Source organism: Cottoperca gobio, chromosome 6, assembly GCF_900634415.1.
Source record: "Cottoperca gobio chromosome 6, fCotGob3.1, whole genome shotgun sequence".
Taxonomy (NCBI): domain Eukaryota; kingdom Metazoa; phylum Chordata; class Actinopteri; order Perciformes; family Bovichtidae; genus Cottoperca; species Cottoperca gobio.
In genome coordinates this window covers 17,981,216-17,998,416 of record NC_041360.1, presented here as the reverse complement: position 1 = coordinate 17,998,416, position 17,201 = coordinate 17,981,216, and the positions used below count along the sequence as shown (strand labels likewise).

Genomic DNA, 17,201 nt, shown 5'->3' with positions numbered 1-17,201 from the left:
TTTATTTTTTAGGTGTTACGTATATACACGCAAGTAGAAACCTACACACAATTTATTTTTTAGGTGTTACGTATATACACGCAAGTAGAAACCTACAGACAATTTATTTTTTCAACCATTTTAATGCACCTGAATAAATCCCAAACATTAGAATCCTACCATCATTTACAGTCAGTACACATTGTACAAATGAAAGTTTTTACTGATCACTTGGCAAAAACATTCAAATCCCACTTATAAAACACTCATTTCCAAGTCCAAGCGTGAAGCATCAATTATACTTATATCCATAATATTGTACATACTAGTAAGACTATTCCTAAAATATCGACTAAAACTTTAAACACAGAAAAAAAATCTCCTGGAAAATACGTTGCTTTATTGGAAATAGATTTTTAAACAAATATACCGGAAACGGACTTTAAAACAACAGATCAAACTTTAAAACAAAGTGTGCGCAGCAATGCACGTGTATCTGCGTCAGTATACACACATTACTTGCTTCCAACTGGAGGAGAGTTCCACACAGCAGAGCTGGTGCGTTTGAAATAGCGAGGCTTGCTCTTGTAAAAGATGTTTTCCAGTTTTGGTGGTTCAATTGTTCCGAAGAAAGAGTCTAAATCAGGAGGGTTGAAGTACTGCTTCATGATTATCTGCTGCAGATTGTGACCTGGGGAGGAGACAAAATTCAATCTGTTCATTTAAGACGACAAAACATGAGCTTGACATCACACTGCGATATATAGGTCTGGTAAAAACAGGCCAAATGTTAACTCAACTTGAAATAAGTCACAATATTACAAATGATTGTTGGCTAATTATTATTTTAAATCCTGCCTACTTTCTGCCCAAGATGGAATAGCTTTCCGTGGCGCAGACTCATCATCAGTTGAGTCGTCACTGTTTAGGTCCATCCCATAATCTTCTGTAACTTTGGGCTTGTTGCCCCCCTTTGGAGTGATGTAGTACGATTGTGGGGATTTCTGCAGAGAAGGATAAAAACCCACGTTATGAGATTTTGCTCTGTCGATAAATTATTGTCATCATGTTTTTAGGGGGGGGGGGGGGGGGGGGAAAGTATTCAATAAATATGCCAAAAATGCAGTTTTACAAGTTTACCTCAATATCCACGGTCACATTGAGGCCTCCACCTTTTCCTGCAGGCGTGGTCATTACAGTGCGCTGTAAAGATTAAGAAGAAAAGTAGTAAATATGCCTTTAACCACAGTTTACAGGTTCCCTGTGGAGCTTTAGGCCTCGAGCTGTACTGTGGAGACATTTTTAATTAGTGTTCATCTCGTTTCCTCGATGACCCACTATTGTTACGCTATTACACTGATCTTTTGAATGCACTTATAGCAAGTCTCTTAAAAAAGCATCAGCTAAATAAATGTAATTCAATAATCAGCAGGTGGCGGTAAAAACACCAGGATATGATGCAAAGTGCCAACAAACAATGACAAGAAAGGAAAAGACTGCAAGCTAGTAAATATGGATGTAAACAATGCTGGATTTGAAATACTTTAAAGAATCTGTTTAGCAAATGTTTTATGCAGGAAGGACAAGTTCACTCTAACACGTTTGTTAGATCTCAAGGATGTACACAGATATAACTTTTGTTTCTTTACAAGAAAACTCCACAGAGCACAAAACCCACAGAGACCTTTTAACACGCAGATAATTGATTAATGTGTTTTAATAAGTTATTCAATAACAAAATCATAGACGTTGTCCAGTAACAATTACATTTATAAAAACTAGACTCTAACCCTTACTCTGCCTTACATGTGTTAAGATTCTTACCTCAATGTCCACAGTCACATTCAAGCTAGCAGCAGCCTTCTTTACAGCGGGGAGGGAAAGAAGAAGAGTTAAAATGAACTTCTGAGGTATTTCTTAAAAAAGTAAACTATATGATGCTTCTTTTAACGTATTTGTTTTGATGTTCTTGAATCAGTGAGTCCTGTTTACCCGAAGGTACTAATAAAGAAACCATGAAAAAGTAAACTGAGGATATAATTGATGAAGTAAACTTTTGCTTAAATGAAAGCTACATTTCCTCCCGCAGGTTTACCTGTGCATCAGCAGCCTTTTTAGCAGCAGCTTCTCTCTCTTTCGCAGCTTTCACTTGCACAGCTAATCTCTGCTGCTCCTCCTAGTGGAACAAAAAGCACATGAACAATTTAGCTGAGCAGCCAAAATCTAAAACGCAGAGTATAATATTATCCACAGCGTTGTCTCATTGGAGGTAAACACGGAGGTCTTTATGAAATATCATCAACAACAAAAACTCATTTACTTAAACTTCTGCAGGGTTCAACAAGTAAAATATAAGAATTTTGAAGACTTAAAATGAAATCAGCATTTGCCCATTATGAGACGATGTGCTTCCTGGCTACTGTACCAGAAGTGGAGACAGAGATAATAATGATATTGCATCTAATGATATAGTTTATAGGCATGTAACGTCACCCAAAAACCAACAATCGAATACGCTTTTTTATAAATATTGTTGCTATAAACATCATGTTTGGTCAAATTTCCCTGAAAAATTGGGAAATGATACTCAACCCAAAATCTGAGATTACTAGATTACAAATGTTAAACCTGGTTTAGTTTCTTAGATGATGTCTGTGCTCTATAAACCCCATTGTTTTTGGACTGCTAAAACAATCCCTGTTCAAACACACGTTTAGGACAGTTTCGTACCCGTCTTCTTTTCTCCTCCAGTTCCCTCCTCTCTTTCTCTCTTGCTGCTCTCTCCAGTTCCCACTGCAGAGTGAGAACCTTTTCTTTTTCCACTCGCTCACTGAAAAACAGATCAAGTTTAATATACATTTACCAAGTTCAAGATAATCAGGTTACTTATAGTTCATAAAGTAACAGAGCCATCGTTGGTTAAAGACCATAGATAACCTTTCAGCTGCAGCTAGTCGCTCCCTCTCTCTCTCACGCTCCTGCTCTCTCTTCAGCTCCAGCGCTCGGCGAGCTTCAGCCAGTTTACGAGCTCGCTGTTCCTCTTCCTCGGCCTTCTTGATCACTAACTCCAGCTGCCGCTTCTCTTCCTCGGCCTTCTTCTTGACCAGTAACTCCAGCTGCCACTTCTCTTCCTCCTGAAGTAAAGAAATAAATAAAACACACAACATAAGAAAAGATTGCAATATGTATTGCACGACGAGATGAAAACTGTGTACGTTGGATTCAACAGAGGAAAATGGGTGTGGGGGAATGGTGATTTCTTTGCAGCTGACACAGCACTAACACGAATTGTGGAGATCGGTCTGGCTAGAAGCAGCAGAGCTAGTATTTGCACATCCAGGGCGGCTAACTAAGACAGATTTGTACAGTTTTATTTTGATTCTGTAGAGTTTGAATTAAGTGTTAGTTAACAAGACAATTGAGCTATTCTTAGTCTGCTTAACAAGGGAAATATGTGAGACTGTTTGCCTACTTGGCATTTTGTTTATTTAATAGACTTAAAGGCTAAGAGAGCTAACTAGTGGGGACGTAGCAATGTTGCCTTTTGAAAACTCCCCTCGGCTAAAACTACAATCCACCAACTCAGCGGCTATAATTCTTTGCAATGTGACAGAATTCATATACGGCACCAAACTAAGCACAGCAACAGAAATGACTACATGAATGAAGAAAAGAGCGTCGTCTCACTGCTTGCTGAGTCTTCTTCCTCTTAGCCTCTTCTTCCAGCTTCTTCTTCACCTCCAGCTCCTCTTGACGTTTAATGGCCACCTTCTTCTTGGCCTTCTCCTCAGCGTGGCGCTGCAAGAAGAGGCACAACACCAAAAAGATTAGACAAATGGGTTCAACTGGGTGTTTGGAGGTGAACAAACTCAGAGTCACCAAATGTCTTGCATACCTTATCATTTTTCTCATCAATCTGAATCATTTTTTGCTCGATCTTCTTCTTCTTCTCCACCTCCCGCTGCTCTTCTTTAACTTTGGCCTCAAACACTCTTTTCAGCCTCTCGTCCTCTCTTCCTGAAACACAACATTTTAATGTTAATATAAACAAGAAGAATGAGTGACTAAATGACTCGGCGGGTGTAAAGAAGTCGAGTGTTAACCTTTTAAGTTCGTCCTGTTTCCTTTTCTTCTCCTCCTCCATTTTCTTCATCCTTTCCTCCTCTTGCTCCTGCTTCTTCTTAAGTGCTTCCAGTTTGTAACGCTCTTTTGTCTGAGAAAAAGAGAAAACAAGGATTTAGGAAACTTGCGTAGTCAGCGAATTCCAACACATTGCAAAAGATGGTAAAATGTACAAAGAATCTAAAAGCAGCAGGTGGAGTGCACTCGTGGCGAAACCGATCACCAGTGGAGTAAATGGATGAAGCAAAAATCCACCCTGGCAGACTTTGTTATTTTCATGGTCTTAAACAGTTAAATCAAGTTTGTGCTCACACTTCTGAACTGCAGAGATCTTCCTGTCCTGTGGTTATACGTCTCCAAAATAAACCGTGTTGATAATGTCAACAGACTAAGTGTAGACAGTGAAGTTAACAAAGCTGTTTTAGGTGGTTTGAAGGATTGTTAAGGTGTAAAAGATCAAAGGATGAGCATTAGTGGCCCGAGCGTGGGATCAGACAACAACTAACAAGTGCATCTTGGGATGTTGACATACAGCAGCCCCTTTCACAAAAGTACCATGCAAAATAGCGGGGCTCAATTATTGTGATATTAACCATTTACATGCACGTCTGTAGCATAGAGTGTAGTTCTATACAACATTCAACTTTGAGTGATTTATCTGGGAATGTTGCAGCATCTTTCTAAATCTTGAGCCGTCAAACTATCAGAGCCTTCATTTCAGCTCTGATACAGACCAAGGCCGTTTAAGTTTAAACGTGGAAGTGTGAAAGAGGCTCATCTAAAAAGGTACGTGGTAAATGAGGAAACATTCAATCAAGTTGCACGAGGGGATATTAGACACCATAAAATGCCCACAAACATACAGTGCTTTCACATTACACTTACCACTATACCAGCGCTCGACTGGGGGGAGGGGAGAAAAAAACATCCAAATAAGAGGACCACTTAACTTAATCGCTGAAGAGAAATGTGAGCCACAATATTACCAGAATGTCTTTTTACACTTAACAATTTTAATGTGATTTGTGAGTTCCAACATGTTCTAAAGATACACAATAATTCTGGTTTCTGGGATGCACAAAACAGATCGAGTTATGCAGATAGAAAACAATTCATTTTAAAATTCACTGCAATACCACACGTCTGTTATGAGTCAGTGGAGTCTGTAGGTTGAGATGTCTCGATTGTATCGGTGAAAATAAAGCAAAGCCAACTCTGTTCCTCCCTAAACTGAACTCTCCACTCCTCTCCGTTTTGTCCGCCTCAACCTGCGAGTGTCGCTGTCGGGATCCACAGTGCGGGCATACCGTTGCACGATAGTGCGGTTGCTTTGCAAAAAAAAAAAAAAAAAAGTTATGCGTTCAGCTTACCTTGGAATCAATCTTCAGAGGAGTGTTGTGTTTAATGAAGGACTTGATAACAGCTGTCCGGCCGAGGGAATTCGGAGTCATCATTAGCATCTGATTCTTCTGCACAGTGTGAAGAAAGGATCTCATGTTGGGCCTCATCGCCTATTTATTAACAATAATAAAAGAAGTTCTAAAAAGATTACTATTTGATCTACTCATTTTAAACCCTGTGTCCTGATATTTTCCATTTCTAAATCTTTACACAGGGCAAGACTTTTTATCCGCTTACACTTTGACTTTTCTTAGGAGGATGGGGTTTCTTGGTGGGACTTTCCTCTGCAGTGTCTGGAGCTTTGCGTTTGCTACTCAGGCGTGACCTGGAAACGCAGAAATAAAAAATAAAAGACATAACACAAAATGTATTTAACAGTCTCAACAAGTTGCTCATTCCTTTAATGTCATTGTACACATCAAACTGTGCCGTACTTTAGTGCAACACACACACACACGCACGCACACAGCACTCACCTGCGACCTGACATCTGTAGATTCCCAGCGACTGAAACACAAACACAAAACATGTATTCCACACAAACAAGTTGCATTTTGGTACAAAACCTGTTGGATACCAATTCAGGTTTGCATTCTACCAGAACTATCAACTAAAATCTCAATTAAATAAAAAAACAATTATTAAAAACGGCGAGTTCTCATACCTGTTCTCTTGTTGGGAGTGCTCACTGATAGTTCAGTGTTCGCAGTCACAGAGCGAGTAACGCGTCCGGCAGATGGATGTAAGCTCTGGTTAATCTGGAGCTACATTTGTTTGATTCAAACAAAAAAACATTAACTGATCAATAACCAAAGGACAAATTCTATTTGAGTTGAGACACTTCAATAGAAAAGGACATATTCATACCTCGAGAGTTTCCATACATTCTTCAGCTGCAGCGGTTTCTTCCACGTCTGCACTTACAGCATCCGACATGCTATAGCAGTGAATACATTTATATGAGTTAGAAACACTTCAAACCAAGAACATTTAATGCATGCCCAGTCATGTGTGACTAAGAGTAATTTACTGGTCACTGTTACAAATAGTTTAAAAATTCTATACAAGTTATTCCCCCCCGCCCCCCATTAAGACATCAGTATATTCACTCATGCAAAGAAAGATGTTAGTCATTACTCACGCCTCTCTATCCTCTTCCTCAAGAGAGTCCACGCTAGAGTTCTCTACAGTCACAAAAACAAAATCGGTTTAAAACGACAATCAAAGTGCAGAAGAATCCACAATGTTTTGCATTTTATGGAGTTATAAACCAAATATAGGTCATTTCTCACCATCAACGTTGCTGCTACATGTGGAATTGCCCATGCGAGACACCTTCCTCTTAAGCATGCTACGGCGGGAGGAGCGGCGAATAGACTCCTGTGTCATACTGTGCCGCAGACCGGCCAGCGAGTGACGTAGCTTGAGGGAGCACCGGATAGAGCTCCGCCGTGAGCTTTGAGCTGTGCCAGCTATTGTGATCTTAGCAGCAGTACGGCCAGGAGCTTTGCTCTGCAGATTTTTAGCCATCTCAGCAGACGATCTGTCTGATGTAGAGATGCTGACAACAACCTCGGGCAAGGGTAACGTAGGTGGAGACTGGGCGGTGCTACATAGGAAGTCCGGCTCGTCTTCAGCATTGTTCACTTTGGCAATCTCTTCCTCCTCGACGAGCTCCGGCTTCTTGTTCTGCACCTCCTCAGTTTCACAGCTGCCATGTGGCTGGATCACATCCTCTGCCGCCTCTGCCTTTGTTTGTTTGTTCTTGCGGGTGGTGCGTTTAGGCTGCGCGGTGGTGTCAGCCTGAGAGGTGGAGGCCTCGGGAATGTTCTCTTCTTCAATGAAGTTCAGTGCTACGATGGCGTTGCCGCGAAGGTTACTGCGCTTTCCCTTTGAAAATCTGGAAAGACAAAGTTACAAGGCACAACATGTTTAAATGACGTCACATTTAAAATGTGAAACCTTTTACGTTTACTAAAACAGTATTTAAAGCAACAAACCTTCGCCTGGCTTGATTTTCTTCCTGATGCCCCAAAGATACACGCTTCCTACGACTGTTCTTTTTCTGTGACGGTGTTTTTGGCATCAATTCTGGTTCAGCATTAAAATCTCTGAAATAAAGAGAAACAGTTTCACTTGTAAAACCTTAAAGACAGTTCTAGAGAAGAACAGATTTCTGAAGATGGAAATGGATATTTAGTGTACCTTGAGAACATGCGGTTGGCTTCTTGTTGGATCTCCTCAAGCCAAACCATGTGGACATTACCAATGTCATTGGTGAATTCTTTGGCTTTGCCATCAAACATTTGCATGAGGGATTGTATGGATGATAGTATGGAGCTCATGTTGACGGCCTGAGGGAAAAAATGTCACCATTAAAATCAGGACACGCTGGTACAGACTTGAGATGGCAAGTAAAAACATCACCACAGAGGCCATAAAGACCAGACTGGTCGTTTATGTTTTGACGGTCTTTAAATGGCAATCTGTAAAAAAATCTAGCCAACAAAATCCATTTACACTTTGTAAAGCATCAATAACAAACAAAAACTACTGCCATTATTGACAGGGAACTTGGGAATCTGGAAAGCGTTCTTTGCTCTTTGAATGTGAATTAACACTAAAACATGTTTACAATTGGGGCTATGCATAAATACAACATTTTATTTTATATTATAGCTACAATGTAAATATTATAATGCCATAACACATTGTCTGGTCAATTGTCCTCATATACAAAAGAAAACACACACACACACACACACCTCCCTTTCAAGGTTAACTATCATTTAACATCACTCATACAAACAGGCAACTTTACTTAATCAAAATGTCTCTCCAAGTCACATCATAAAGTAATTCTGTTCATAAATCACAAACATTTGGGTAAATCGGTTGCATCGATCTACGTCTTGCATTGTCAGATCCATTTTGTCTTTGTAACGTTAAATACAATCGGTGCACGCGCAGTCTTCTATTTTCGCGGATGGATTGGTCTGCAGCAAACTGTTTAATAATAACAATGTGGTCGACGACATCATGACACTAATGTTAGTTGTTTGCATTTTATTAAACTTAGTAGGTTAGTAAGACAAGCCTGACATAAACCCAAGTTTTTAAAGATGTGAACAAAGCCAACTAATGTTTCCCAGGTAACATATTAGCACACTGCAATGTGACACACGACGATCAAATAGTCAAATAATGCTAAGTGCTAACATAATACTGGGGCAGCAGTTACAGGGAAACACGATGAGTTCATTAAACTGAGTTGGTGACAACGTTAATTTATATAACTGCTCTGCAATGTTTTAAAAGGCTAACGTTACGATGTTAGCCAGCTGAGCTAACGTTAATCAAGCTAACGCTATAAGTCTGATGTTAAAAAATAAAAAGCGTTACCTTTGATATCCGAGTCTCTGAAAGGGGAATCCAATGATCTTTGATCCGCTGACTTTAAAAGCTAAATCAATTGCATACTGACGTAAAAATAAATGTGCTAAAAGGGTTTCCATTCTTTTACAGCTCATGTGTAAACTCTCAACAGGACGGTAACTGCAGTCGTCCGCGCTGAAACCGTTTAAGTTGTTCAAAACTTCACCAGCCAATCCCGAGGCGAAGCTCAGTGACGTATGAGAGAGGGTGTTCGATTTGTTGTTTACGATTATCCGTAAAGGGTTATTATCCCCGCCCTGCGAAACAATAGCGAGCAATGGTATGGATGTAGAAACCGTCGACATGTGAAGACATATCAAGCAACCCAACGGGGATTCAGGGCGGAGTTACAGATTTAAATCCACCAATTGATACTTAGCAGGATGTTTTCCGCCCCGCCCACGGTACTCAAACACATGTTTGACAGGGGCTTTTATTATCTCCTATTCTTTCAGTAATTATGCCAGAAAACGCGTAGAAATATATTTGAATAAATGCTTCACAAGTGTCACCGTGGTGGGTCAATTTGAGAAGCACAGACTGATTTGTTTTTTCATTTATATTATATTAGTGAAGATAAATGTGACCTCCTTCTGTCCTTTGTCACATCTTCTCAGCTGACTGTCTGTTGCTGTCTCCCTCCAGTAAACAAATCTACAGGATATTTGAAGTCACACAACATATGCTGCGATGGTGTTGCTCACCAAGATGTTTACTAGTTATAAGAAATAAGCAAGAAATGAAAAACATTAAGGTTTGCACAGAATGTTAGGAGTTTTATTTGAATATATTTTGTTTACAATTCAATATAATTGATTATTGACATTGACATGGCATATTAAAATAGTAATACTATAAGAATTTCATACATTTTGTCCATGATTGCTCAAGTGAATGGCAACTTAACAGTAGCTTAGATATAAAGTAACTTATATTTGTTATTGTGGGTAAATGGAGTGATTTGGAGGTTCATGGTCGCTGTTTCAGAGAGGCCAACAAGAAGACATCGAAGGCAGTTTACAAACATACCCAGGCTCCGGAGGAAAAGTTACCGGCTTCCCTGAAAATATAGAGATTTACAAGTAAATTAATAATAATGTGTTACTGCATCAGTGGCATTAAGAAATATGAGATGTGAAATCAAGGAGCAAAGTAAGAACAGCACAGTTCTGAGTACTGATTAAAACAACATGATCATTCACAGAAATGTCCATGCACATGAATTCAAACAAATAGACTTGTAGAATAAGTGGAATTATTTTGGATCGGGGAAGGATTTGCCCAAGAGTATGTTTATTAATAGCATTTTTGGCATCCTTTAATGAAATGATTGAGAATTTGAATTCCTCTGGTTATCAATTTGTTTAGCAAACAATCAGCTTCGTATCATTCAGTGTGCAACACCTTCTATCACAGTGCCCAGATTCACTCCACTGAAAATCACATTGTATTATTCTGACAAATGGTTTGTCACTCTCTAAGGTCCCTATCAATCCCTGGAGCCCCCAGTTTTCTCAGCTTTATGAGTCGTGACAGCAGTTATCACTGTAATAAAAGCCCGTCTGTCTTTTGCCACTACAGTGTCTGAAGAGCCAGTTCTTTTTAAATGGAGAGAGTATGAGTGCTCTCCATTATTTCCTCCCTGGATCAGACAAATGGTGCCATTTTTGGAGTTGTAGATTTCATGCATTCAATTCAAGACTGCATTTTCCTCATCATTGCACTCTTTCTTATTTTGTCACTGAAATACTGTGCCCTACCAATGAGCTCATGTACTACTGTTATATTTTAATCTAATGTTTTGATATTTAGTGTATTGTTTTTAGTGTAATGTATAAATTAATTAAATTGTTGGGCTGTAGTACGGAAGGTGTGATCTTTATCATTGACGTACAAATTTAAAGTGGCAACATTTTTATTTATTTAAACTAACTTCTTTGCTATAATTATCTTGTTTTTAACCAGTTTGTTTCTATTTTATTGTCTTGTTTTTATCTGCTGGTCACTGAAAGTTACCAAATGTCATTTTGTTGTATGCCTACAATGACAATAACGTGTCTTGTGTTATGAAAGTGATCCGGTTGTCTTTGTGACCACGGCGCCAACAATAATACTACTTGGAAAAAGTGTGGGGAGAGGGGGGTTGAAAAGTTGTCTGTTTCCACTTAAAGCGTAAAGAAACCTCGCTCTATAAAACAAACCAAAATGAGCTGACATCACTGCATGTCTTTGCTTGTGGGTTACCTGGGGTGAGAGGGAGTTTAGTTCCCGATGCCTTCAGGACCACCTGCAGATCGCAGGACTTAGTGTTGCCAGCACTATTTGCCTTTTCCCTCAGTATGATACAAACTTCATCTTTCCTCAGCAGCCAGTCCATCTGACTGCCCAGGTAGTTCACACCACGGACGCAGAGCTCAGATATGCCATCGGGAAGAATTGGGGAAAAGGCCAGACATTCCTTCTGAACTCTAGGATAAAAACACAGCATGTCAATCTTTGGATCACTGCCCACCTGCTGTGTCCATATTGAAGTGTTTTTTCAGTAACAGACCTGAAGCCAGTATAACCGAACAGCACAGCTTGCAGGAATCCCCCCATCCCCGTAAGAAAGTTTACTGCACCAGAGCCATCTGATGATTCACTCCAGACCTGTGAGGAGAAGTAATCACACATTTACTGGATATCTAGTAAAGAGTCATTTATTAGCATCGTGTGGCTGCGTGAGTCAGAAGCTCACCTGGAACGGTCCCTGGATGTTTTTGAAGCACTTCTCAAGTAAATGTTGAGCTTTCTCAGCCTCGCCGAGCTCCAGCCAGCCGATTGCAAACATACCCTTATAATGCAAAGCAAAAGCATTGGTACAAACATGCACTAATTAATAAAGAAGTAACAGCAACAACAGACTTTGCTAACCCTAGTAAAATACAATGAACTGTTACATATTAAACTACCAAGAGTCTAAAGTAGATAAAAAAAAGTTAGCTCCACCAGCAACCACATTAAATTTGTTCCCGTACAATAAAACGCTGGCGGGTCATTCTGCTGCAGAACAAGTACTTTTGATACTTGTTTTTGGCCACAGGGGGTGTACCGTAAATACAACACTGTTGTATCATCACCTCATTAAGTTGATCTGGCTAACGTGTTAGCAAACAGTTGCCTTTTTTCACGTCCAGCAGTTACAGAGCAACATTAGCATTCACATGGAGTCATGATGATTAATTTAAGTCCCATATTCACTCTCTTTTAGCTGTTTTTGGTCACTACCAATTCCTGAGAAACATATCTGTCTCTTCAGCGGCTAATTCCTCCACTAAGTTCACCAGCTAGGAGTTAAATGTCTCTCCCATTTACTAGGCAGGTTTGTCAGAGCGTGTCACATTATATTGATTACAGCAGCTTTAAGTAATATTTGTTTTCATTGTGTTATTGCTATTTTTACTTGAGTTAAGGATCTGAACACTTCCTCCACTACTGCCCAGTTTTAATAAATGATTCAAATGTAATCCTTAAAAGAAAAGTGCATTCGCCAATAGATGTCTAAAACAGTCACACACAACTTGCCGTGTCTCACCCATGTCATGGCCGGACCATTAGGGTCTGTTACTGGCTCATATGCTTCAAGGTCATTTCTCCTGATCTCTGGGGTCATTTGCAAACCAAGAGGATATCCCAACATCACTGTGTCTGCCTGCTTCACCGGTTGACCTGCGAGACGTTCAAAGGACATTCTCATCATGCATGATTCTTTTATGCAGTTCAGAGTCAAAAAGGAACAAAATGTAACCTTTGATGTAGCCATCGTACTCAGGATGGTACTGGGATTCTTCGTCAAAAGGTATTTTGAGGTGTTCGGCCACTTCCTGCCATTCCTTCGGTGCAGGATGTTGGAGGCGTTCAGACAATTCTACAGCGAACTGGAGACTGAAAAATTAAAATGTTTTTGTATGATATGTAATCATGAGTTAATATGCACTGCACGGAAATATTCAAATACTAGTACCTGAATTTGGCCACTGTGTTTGTGTAAACAGAGTTGTCGACATTGTAATAATACTCGTCAGGTGGCATCACACCTGAATGGCACAAAAGGGAAATGCTTCATAATATTTAAATAAAAAAATATGCACGTAATTATTTAATAACGATTACATGCAGTTAATTTTTATATTTGACTTTTTTTTTTTAAAGGTACCTAAAATGTGTAAATATAGAAAATGATTAGAATGAAAAACTAAATAAATATAAATAATAATATATAATAATAAATAATTGCTGTCAGAGCTCCGTGCTGTCGGACCAAAAGGCAGGGGCATCTAGGAGCGCGATTAATCTGCGTTAATATTTTTAACGCGTTAATTCGACAGGCCTAATTTTTAGGTGTCTAATATGTATAAATATAGAAATAAAATAAATAATCTGACATTACAATAGCAATATAAAAGAAAGGAAAAAAAATAGAATTAGGGACTACAAATGAAAATTATCTGGTATAATATATGTTTTGTGCATTGCCCCTGCTAAATAAATGATCAAAGTCTTAACACTGAGAGACAGAAATCGTTTTGTGGGATCAAAAGTCAGATTTATTTAATTAATTAATTATTAAATTCTTAGCTGGATAATCACGACAGGTTAAGTGGATTCTGTATAATTAGCATCTTTCTAAATAATGTTTTTTTACCTAAGAGATGATACTTCTTGTCCTCTGGGTTCCATGACGCTCTAGAAACCCAGTAATCAGCCACACCGTATATCACCTCCCTGCCCTGGCCCTCTGTGAACACGGACAGATCCTGCAACAAAGAGCTCAGTTAACATCATCGCACAGAGAGAGACACGATGGCGATGAGCGAGGATAAAAGAGCGTACCTCAGTGAGGTAGAGATAGTGTTGGAAGGCCAGGGTGACGTCTCCATTTATGTGAATCTCTTGTTGTCCATAAATGTCCTCCGGGCACACCTCCCTCCCTGACACAGCACTCTCCCATGGGAACTTCAGTCCCTGTACAGATAACGTCTTTTCTTCAGGAGACTCAGATGCGGTTTCATGGTCATTGTTAAAATGTAGAACAAGAAAAGGCAGGAGCATCCCTAAAATATATCAAACACGGCTGTTATTCTGCCACCAGCAGTTGGTTTCAGTTAAATATCCTGAACCCTGATTGAGGCAGTAATTGTATTAGCTCGTATATAAGAGCTTACATTGAGATTTTACATTGTACATTTAAGTTTTTTATTATGTCTTTTATTGTTCTACTTTAATTAAAACCATGTAAGAAGAAAATAAATAAGGAAAATAAGAATAACATAGCACAATGGAAACTAAAAATGACAAAAAGACATCTGTGGACTCATTCAAAAGGACAAGGGGGCAAATATGTTGTTGGAAAGTTGCTCTTTTACCTTGAAGCCCTGCTTTTGGGCGTTGTCTTTTGCGCCCTCTATAGTCCCCACCCTGTACTCCAGCACAGCTCGGGCTAGCTTGGGATAGAAGAGGGCAATGCCAGGATACATCCAAATGTCCTGTCACAGGAAGTCAGGGTCATTGTATAATGCATCATACCAACAACATGCAAATAGCATAAGTAGCCATTAAATGCCACTAATCTTACCTGGTCCCAGAAAACGTGGCCCCAGTAGTCCTGACCATCGCCACCATTAGACAGCCCGCCTGGACTGACTCCACCAAAAGAGCTGGTGTTGTCGTTAATGGAGGGGAAGGCGCTGAGAAGGTAAAACATGCAGCCAATCAGAGCCTTGCAGAGGCTCTCTGACCCTACCACCTCCACCTTGCTCTGCAGCCACCGTTCTTTCCAGGCCTTCTCGTGAGACGGACGCAGGTCACCAGTCGCCTTCAGATCCAGGCCCTCATCAAAATTGGCCTCAGCAGATTCTAAACTGTTGGCCACAACCAGGACGAAGCCCCAGCAGGCCTGGCTGTGGTCTGGAGGCAGTGTCAGAGTGGAGGGTATGGTGGTCCAGATAAGGTGCACTGAGGGACAGGAACCTCCTGGGTACTCAGCAGTCGTCACCTTTCCTTGAATGTGACTGAGGGAGAGAAGGGGCGTAGAGTGTGTAAGATGTCATACTTGTACTATGAAGTCAGAAATGTGCATTTTACATGTTTTTGTTGAGCTAACCTTCCTCCTTTGTAATCAGGACCTGACTCAAAAAGTATGTCTTTGCTCTGAGGTGTGAATGAACTGACCAGGTTAACAGTAATTGGCTCCTCTGAAGTCACCTGACGCACCATCAGGACCTCCATCACCATCAGGTTGGGGTAGTGTCGGTGTGAATACAGAGACTGTGTGACCGTTACACTTGCTGAGCTCAGAGTGTGAGTAAAAATGCCTGCGTGAGAAGATGAGACATTTAGCAGCGAAAACACAGATTCCTGCAACCAGTCAAACACTGCAGACACAGAGGTGGGACAAAGCCATTGTGGGACAAGTCTTAAACTTTGAGTTTCGAGTCCTAAACAAGTCATAATGCACTCTTCACGTTTTGGATAGTGCAACTTGTTTTTTGTTGACTGCCACATAGTTTTTGAATGCAAACTTTTTTTATCAGGTTCTCTCCTGTAACTGGAATGGATGCTGTCGATTTAAACAAAGTGGAACTGGGGAATTAGGGGTCGACTTCCTGAGAATGATTTGCGTTAACGTTCGTTGATTCATAGCACCCTTTTTGAAATAACATACTTTTTGTTCTCTTGGGGCTGGGGGGAAGGTATTAAGTATTTTCAAGTCACAAGTCGTTGGTGTTAAAGTTCAAGACGAGTTGCATTTTATTTTATCAAGTCGAGTCCAAAGTCATCAAATTTGTGACTTAAGTCCAAGTCATGTGACAGAAGTCCACACGTCTGGCAGACTCTACCTGTGTGGGTGTTCAGGCTGTAGTTATGCTGGCCTGGTTCTTCTGCCTCAACCTTCACAGCGAAAGGACAGGGGACATCTGCTCGGTGACAATGTCCACCCTCCCCGTTATACACACCACCCATGTGCATGGTGTTGTTGTACACCCTCCATCCCAGAAGCCCATTGGCCAGTGGAGGGAGGAAGCGGCGGTCGCTGGGTAGGGTGTCGGTGGAGAAGATGTAAGAGTCTTCCTCACAGGACATGGTGGTCTTCACTTGGAGGTCTCGTTTCCCAAATGCAGTCAAGGTTCGTTGAAAGGGTCACAGCTCACTTACTGCAAGTTAGCATGGTTTGAAAACATCTATATTTTAAAAGCAGTTCTCTATTTTCAAAATTATACTCAATCAATGAAATTAGAATGGTTAAATGCACCATTTCTTTATGCAATATTACTGAGCTACACACACACACACACACACACACACACACACACACACACACACACACACACACACACACACACACACACACACACACACACACACACTTTTCACAGGTTCCTGCCACCAAAGGCTATTTGTAGATTGCGTAGTTTGGCACTTTAGTGTCACAAGGCACGTGTCATCCCAAGACGTCATAAAGCAAACAGGAGAACATAAAGTTTCAAAATGAGCCACATACTCAAACTCCTCAGAAATTAAGCATTTGTCTGAAACTATTAATTACTTTGAAGGCATTCATTGGCAAAATTAAACATACAATCTCAGAGATCAAGCTAAGCCACTACTTGCAACGCACTTCCAGTGTTTCACTCTCACATGAACGGGAAGACGCATCTGTTTCTGCAACAAGAGGAATGCTGGAGAAAGAAAAATGCAGCAAATTGAAGATAAAACCTGCAGATGTTCCTAAACCGCTTGTTATGAACAGTTTAACCTACAATAAACAGCTTAAGTGCTGTAATTCCTTTCAGAGTGTATGTCTACTGAAGGCAAAGAACTCAAATGTTTTTGATAAAGTCCTAGTTAGTAGTGTCGAGTATCACAACTGTAGGAGGAGGCCATGTAGCCCTCTGTGCTGCAAAGAAAACCTGGACATGATTCTGGGTCTGCTGGAAAACATGGGCTGGATTTCATTTGGAGGCAGAGTGTGTTCAAATCCAGCTGTGCAGTTCACACTGGATCAATGAAATAAAACACCACTACAGATTTGTTTATTAGATTTTAGTGAAATGCCAAGTGCACGAATCACGAATCACACTATGTATGATGTCAACTGCCAGCTTTAAGAAAAAGGTCTTAACCATATAAATAATAAACTTGAGTTACAGTCTGACAGTTTGAGCAGTCTTGTTGCAGGCTGTAATGGCTGCCACCTTATGCATACATATTCACAAATAAAACAC

At 40.2% G+C, this 17,201-nt stretch overlaps 2 protein-coding genes across 4 annotated transcripts; both read right to left on the bottom strand.

Annotated features, from left to right (window-relative positions):
* Nucleotides 1-102: 102 nt before the first annotated feature.
* On the bottom strand, nt 103-9,134 carry incenp (inner centromere protein). The gene is made up of 21 exons (XM_029433447.1): nt 8,905-9,134; nt 7,708-7,856; nt 7,503-7,613; nt 6,795-7,402; nt 6,644-6,686; nt 6,370-6,439; nt 6,167-6,266; nt 5,979-6,009; nt 5,740-5,827; nt 5,472-5,612; nt 4,987-5,004; nt 4,083-4,192; nt 3,875-3,992; nt 3,667-3,777; nt 2,917-3,113; nt 2,710-2,809; nt 2,075-2,155; nt 1,804-1,842; nt 1,120-1,182; nt 842-983; nt 103-670 (listed from the first exon to the last, which is right to left on the bottom strand). The coding sequence occupies exons 2-21, from the start codon at nt 7,845-7,847 to the stop codon at nt 495-497; spliced, it is 2,487 nt and encodes an 828-aa protein (XP_029289307.1). The 5' UTR covers nt 7,848-7,856; nt 8,905-9,134; the 3' UTR covers nt 103-494.
* A 562-nt stretch (nt 9,135-9,696) lies between these two features.
* Nucleotides 9,697-16,887, bottom strand: pgghg (protein-glucosylgalactosylhydroxylysine glucosidase). 3 transcript variants are annotated; one of them, XM_029434181.1, is made up of 15 exons: nt 16,737-16,887; nt 16,595-16,655; nt 15,816-16,130; nt 15,080-15,290; nt 14,552-14,987; nt 14,343-14,462; nt 13,810-13,941; nt 13,622-13,733; nt 12,941-13,013; nt 12,725-12,861; nt 12,512-12,645; nt 11,675-11,770; nt 11,489-11,586; nt 11,182-11,405; nt 9,921-9,997 (listed from the first exon to the last, which is right to left on the bottom strand). In XM_029434181.1, exons 3-15 carry the CDS (start codon nt 16,057-16,059, stop codon nt 9,921-9,923), a joined length of 2,094 nt encoding a protein of 697 aa, XP_029290041.1. In that variant the 5' UTR covers nt 16,060-16,130; nt 16,595-16,655; nt 16,737-16,887. The 3 variants fall into 3 exon arrangements, with proteins under 3 accessions (XP_029290039.1, XP_029290041.1, XP_029290040.1); XM_029434180.1 differs by having other exon boundaries at nt 16,615-16,887; XM_029434179.1 differs by lacking the exons at nt 16,595-16,655; nt 16,737-16,887 and having other exon boundaries at nt 9,697-9,997; nt 15,816-16,059.
* Nucleotides 16,888-17,201: the final 314 nt, after the last annotated feature.

What these genes read in the sequence shown, in the direction of transcription:
- incenp (XM_029433447.1), bottom strand. Translation starts at nt 7,847, where the DNA reads ATGAGCTCCATACTATCATCCATACAATCCCTCATGCAAATGTTTGAT. An exon ending in GCCAACCGCATGTTCTCAAG is followed by an intron (nt 7,614 to 7,707) that starts GTACACTAAATA and finishes TCTTTATTTCAG; the next exon opens with AGATTTTAATGCTGAACCAG. An exon ending in AATGTATGGAAACTCTCGAG is followed by an intron (nt 6,267 to 6,369) that starts GTATGAATATGT and finishes AAACAAATGTAG; the next exon opens with CTCCAGATTAACCAGAGCTT.
- pgghg (XM_029434180.1), bottom strand. Translation starts at nt 16,059, where the DNA reads ATGTCCTGTGAGGAAGACTCTTACATCTTCTCCACCGACACCCTACCC. An exon ending in CCCAAAAGCAGGGCTTCAAG is followed by an intron (nt 13,942 to 14,342) that starts GTAAAAGAGCAA and finishes TTATCTGTACAG; the next exon opens with GGACTGAAGTTCCCATGGGA. An exon ending in ACTATCTCTACCTCACTGAG is followed by an intron (nt 13,734 to 13,809) that starts GTACGCTCTTTT and finishes TCTTTGTTGCAG; the next exon opens with GATCTGTCCGTGTTCACAGA.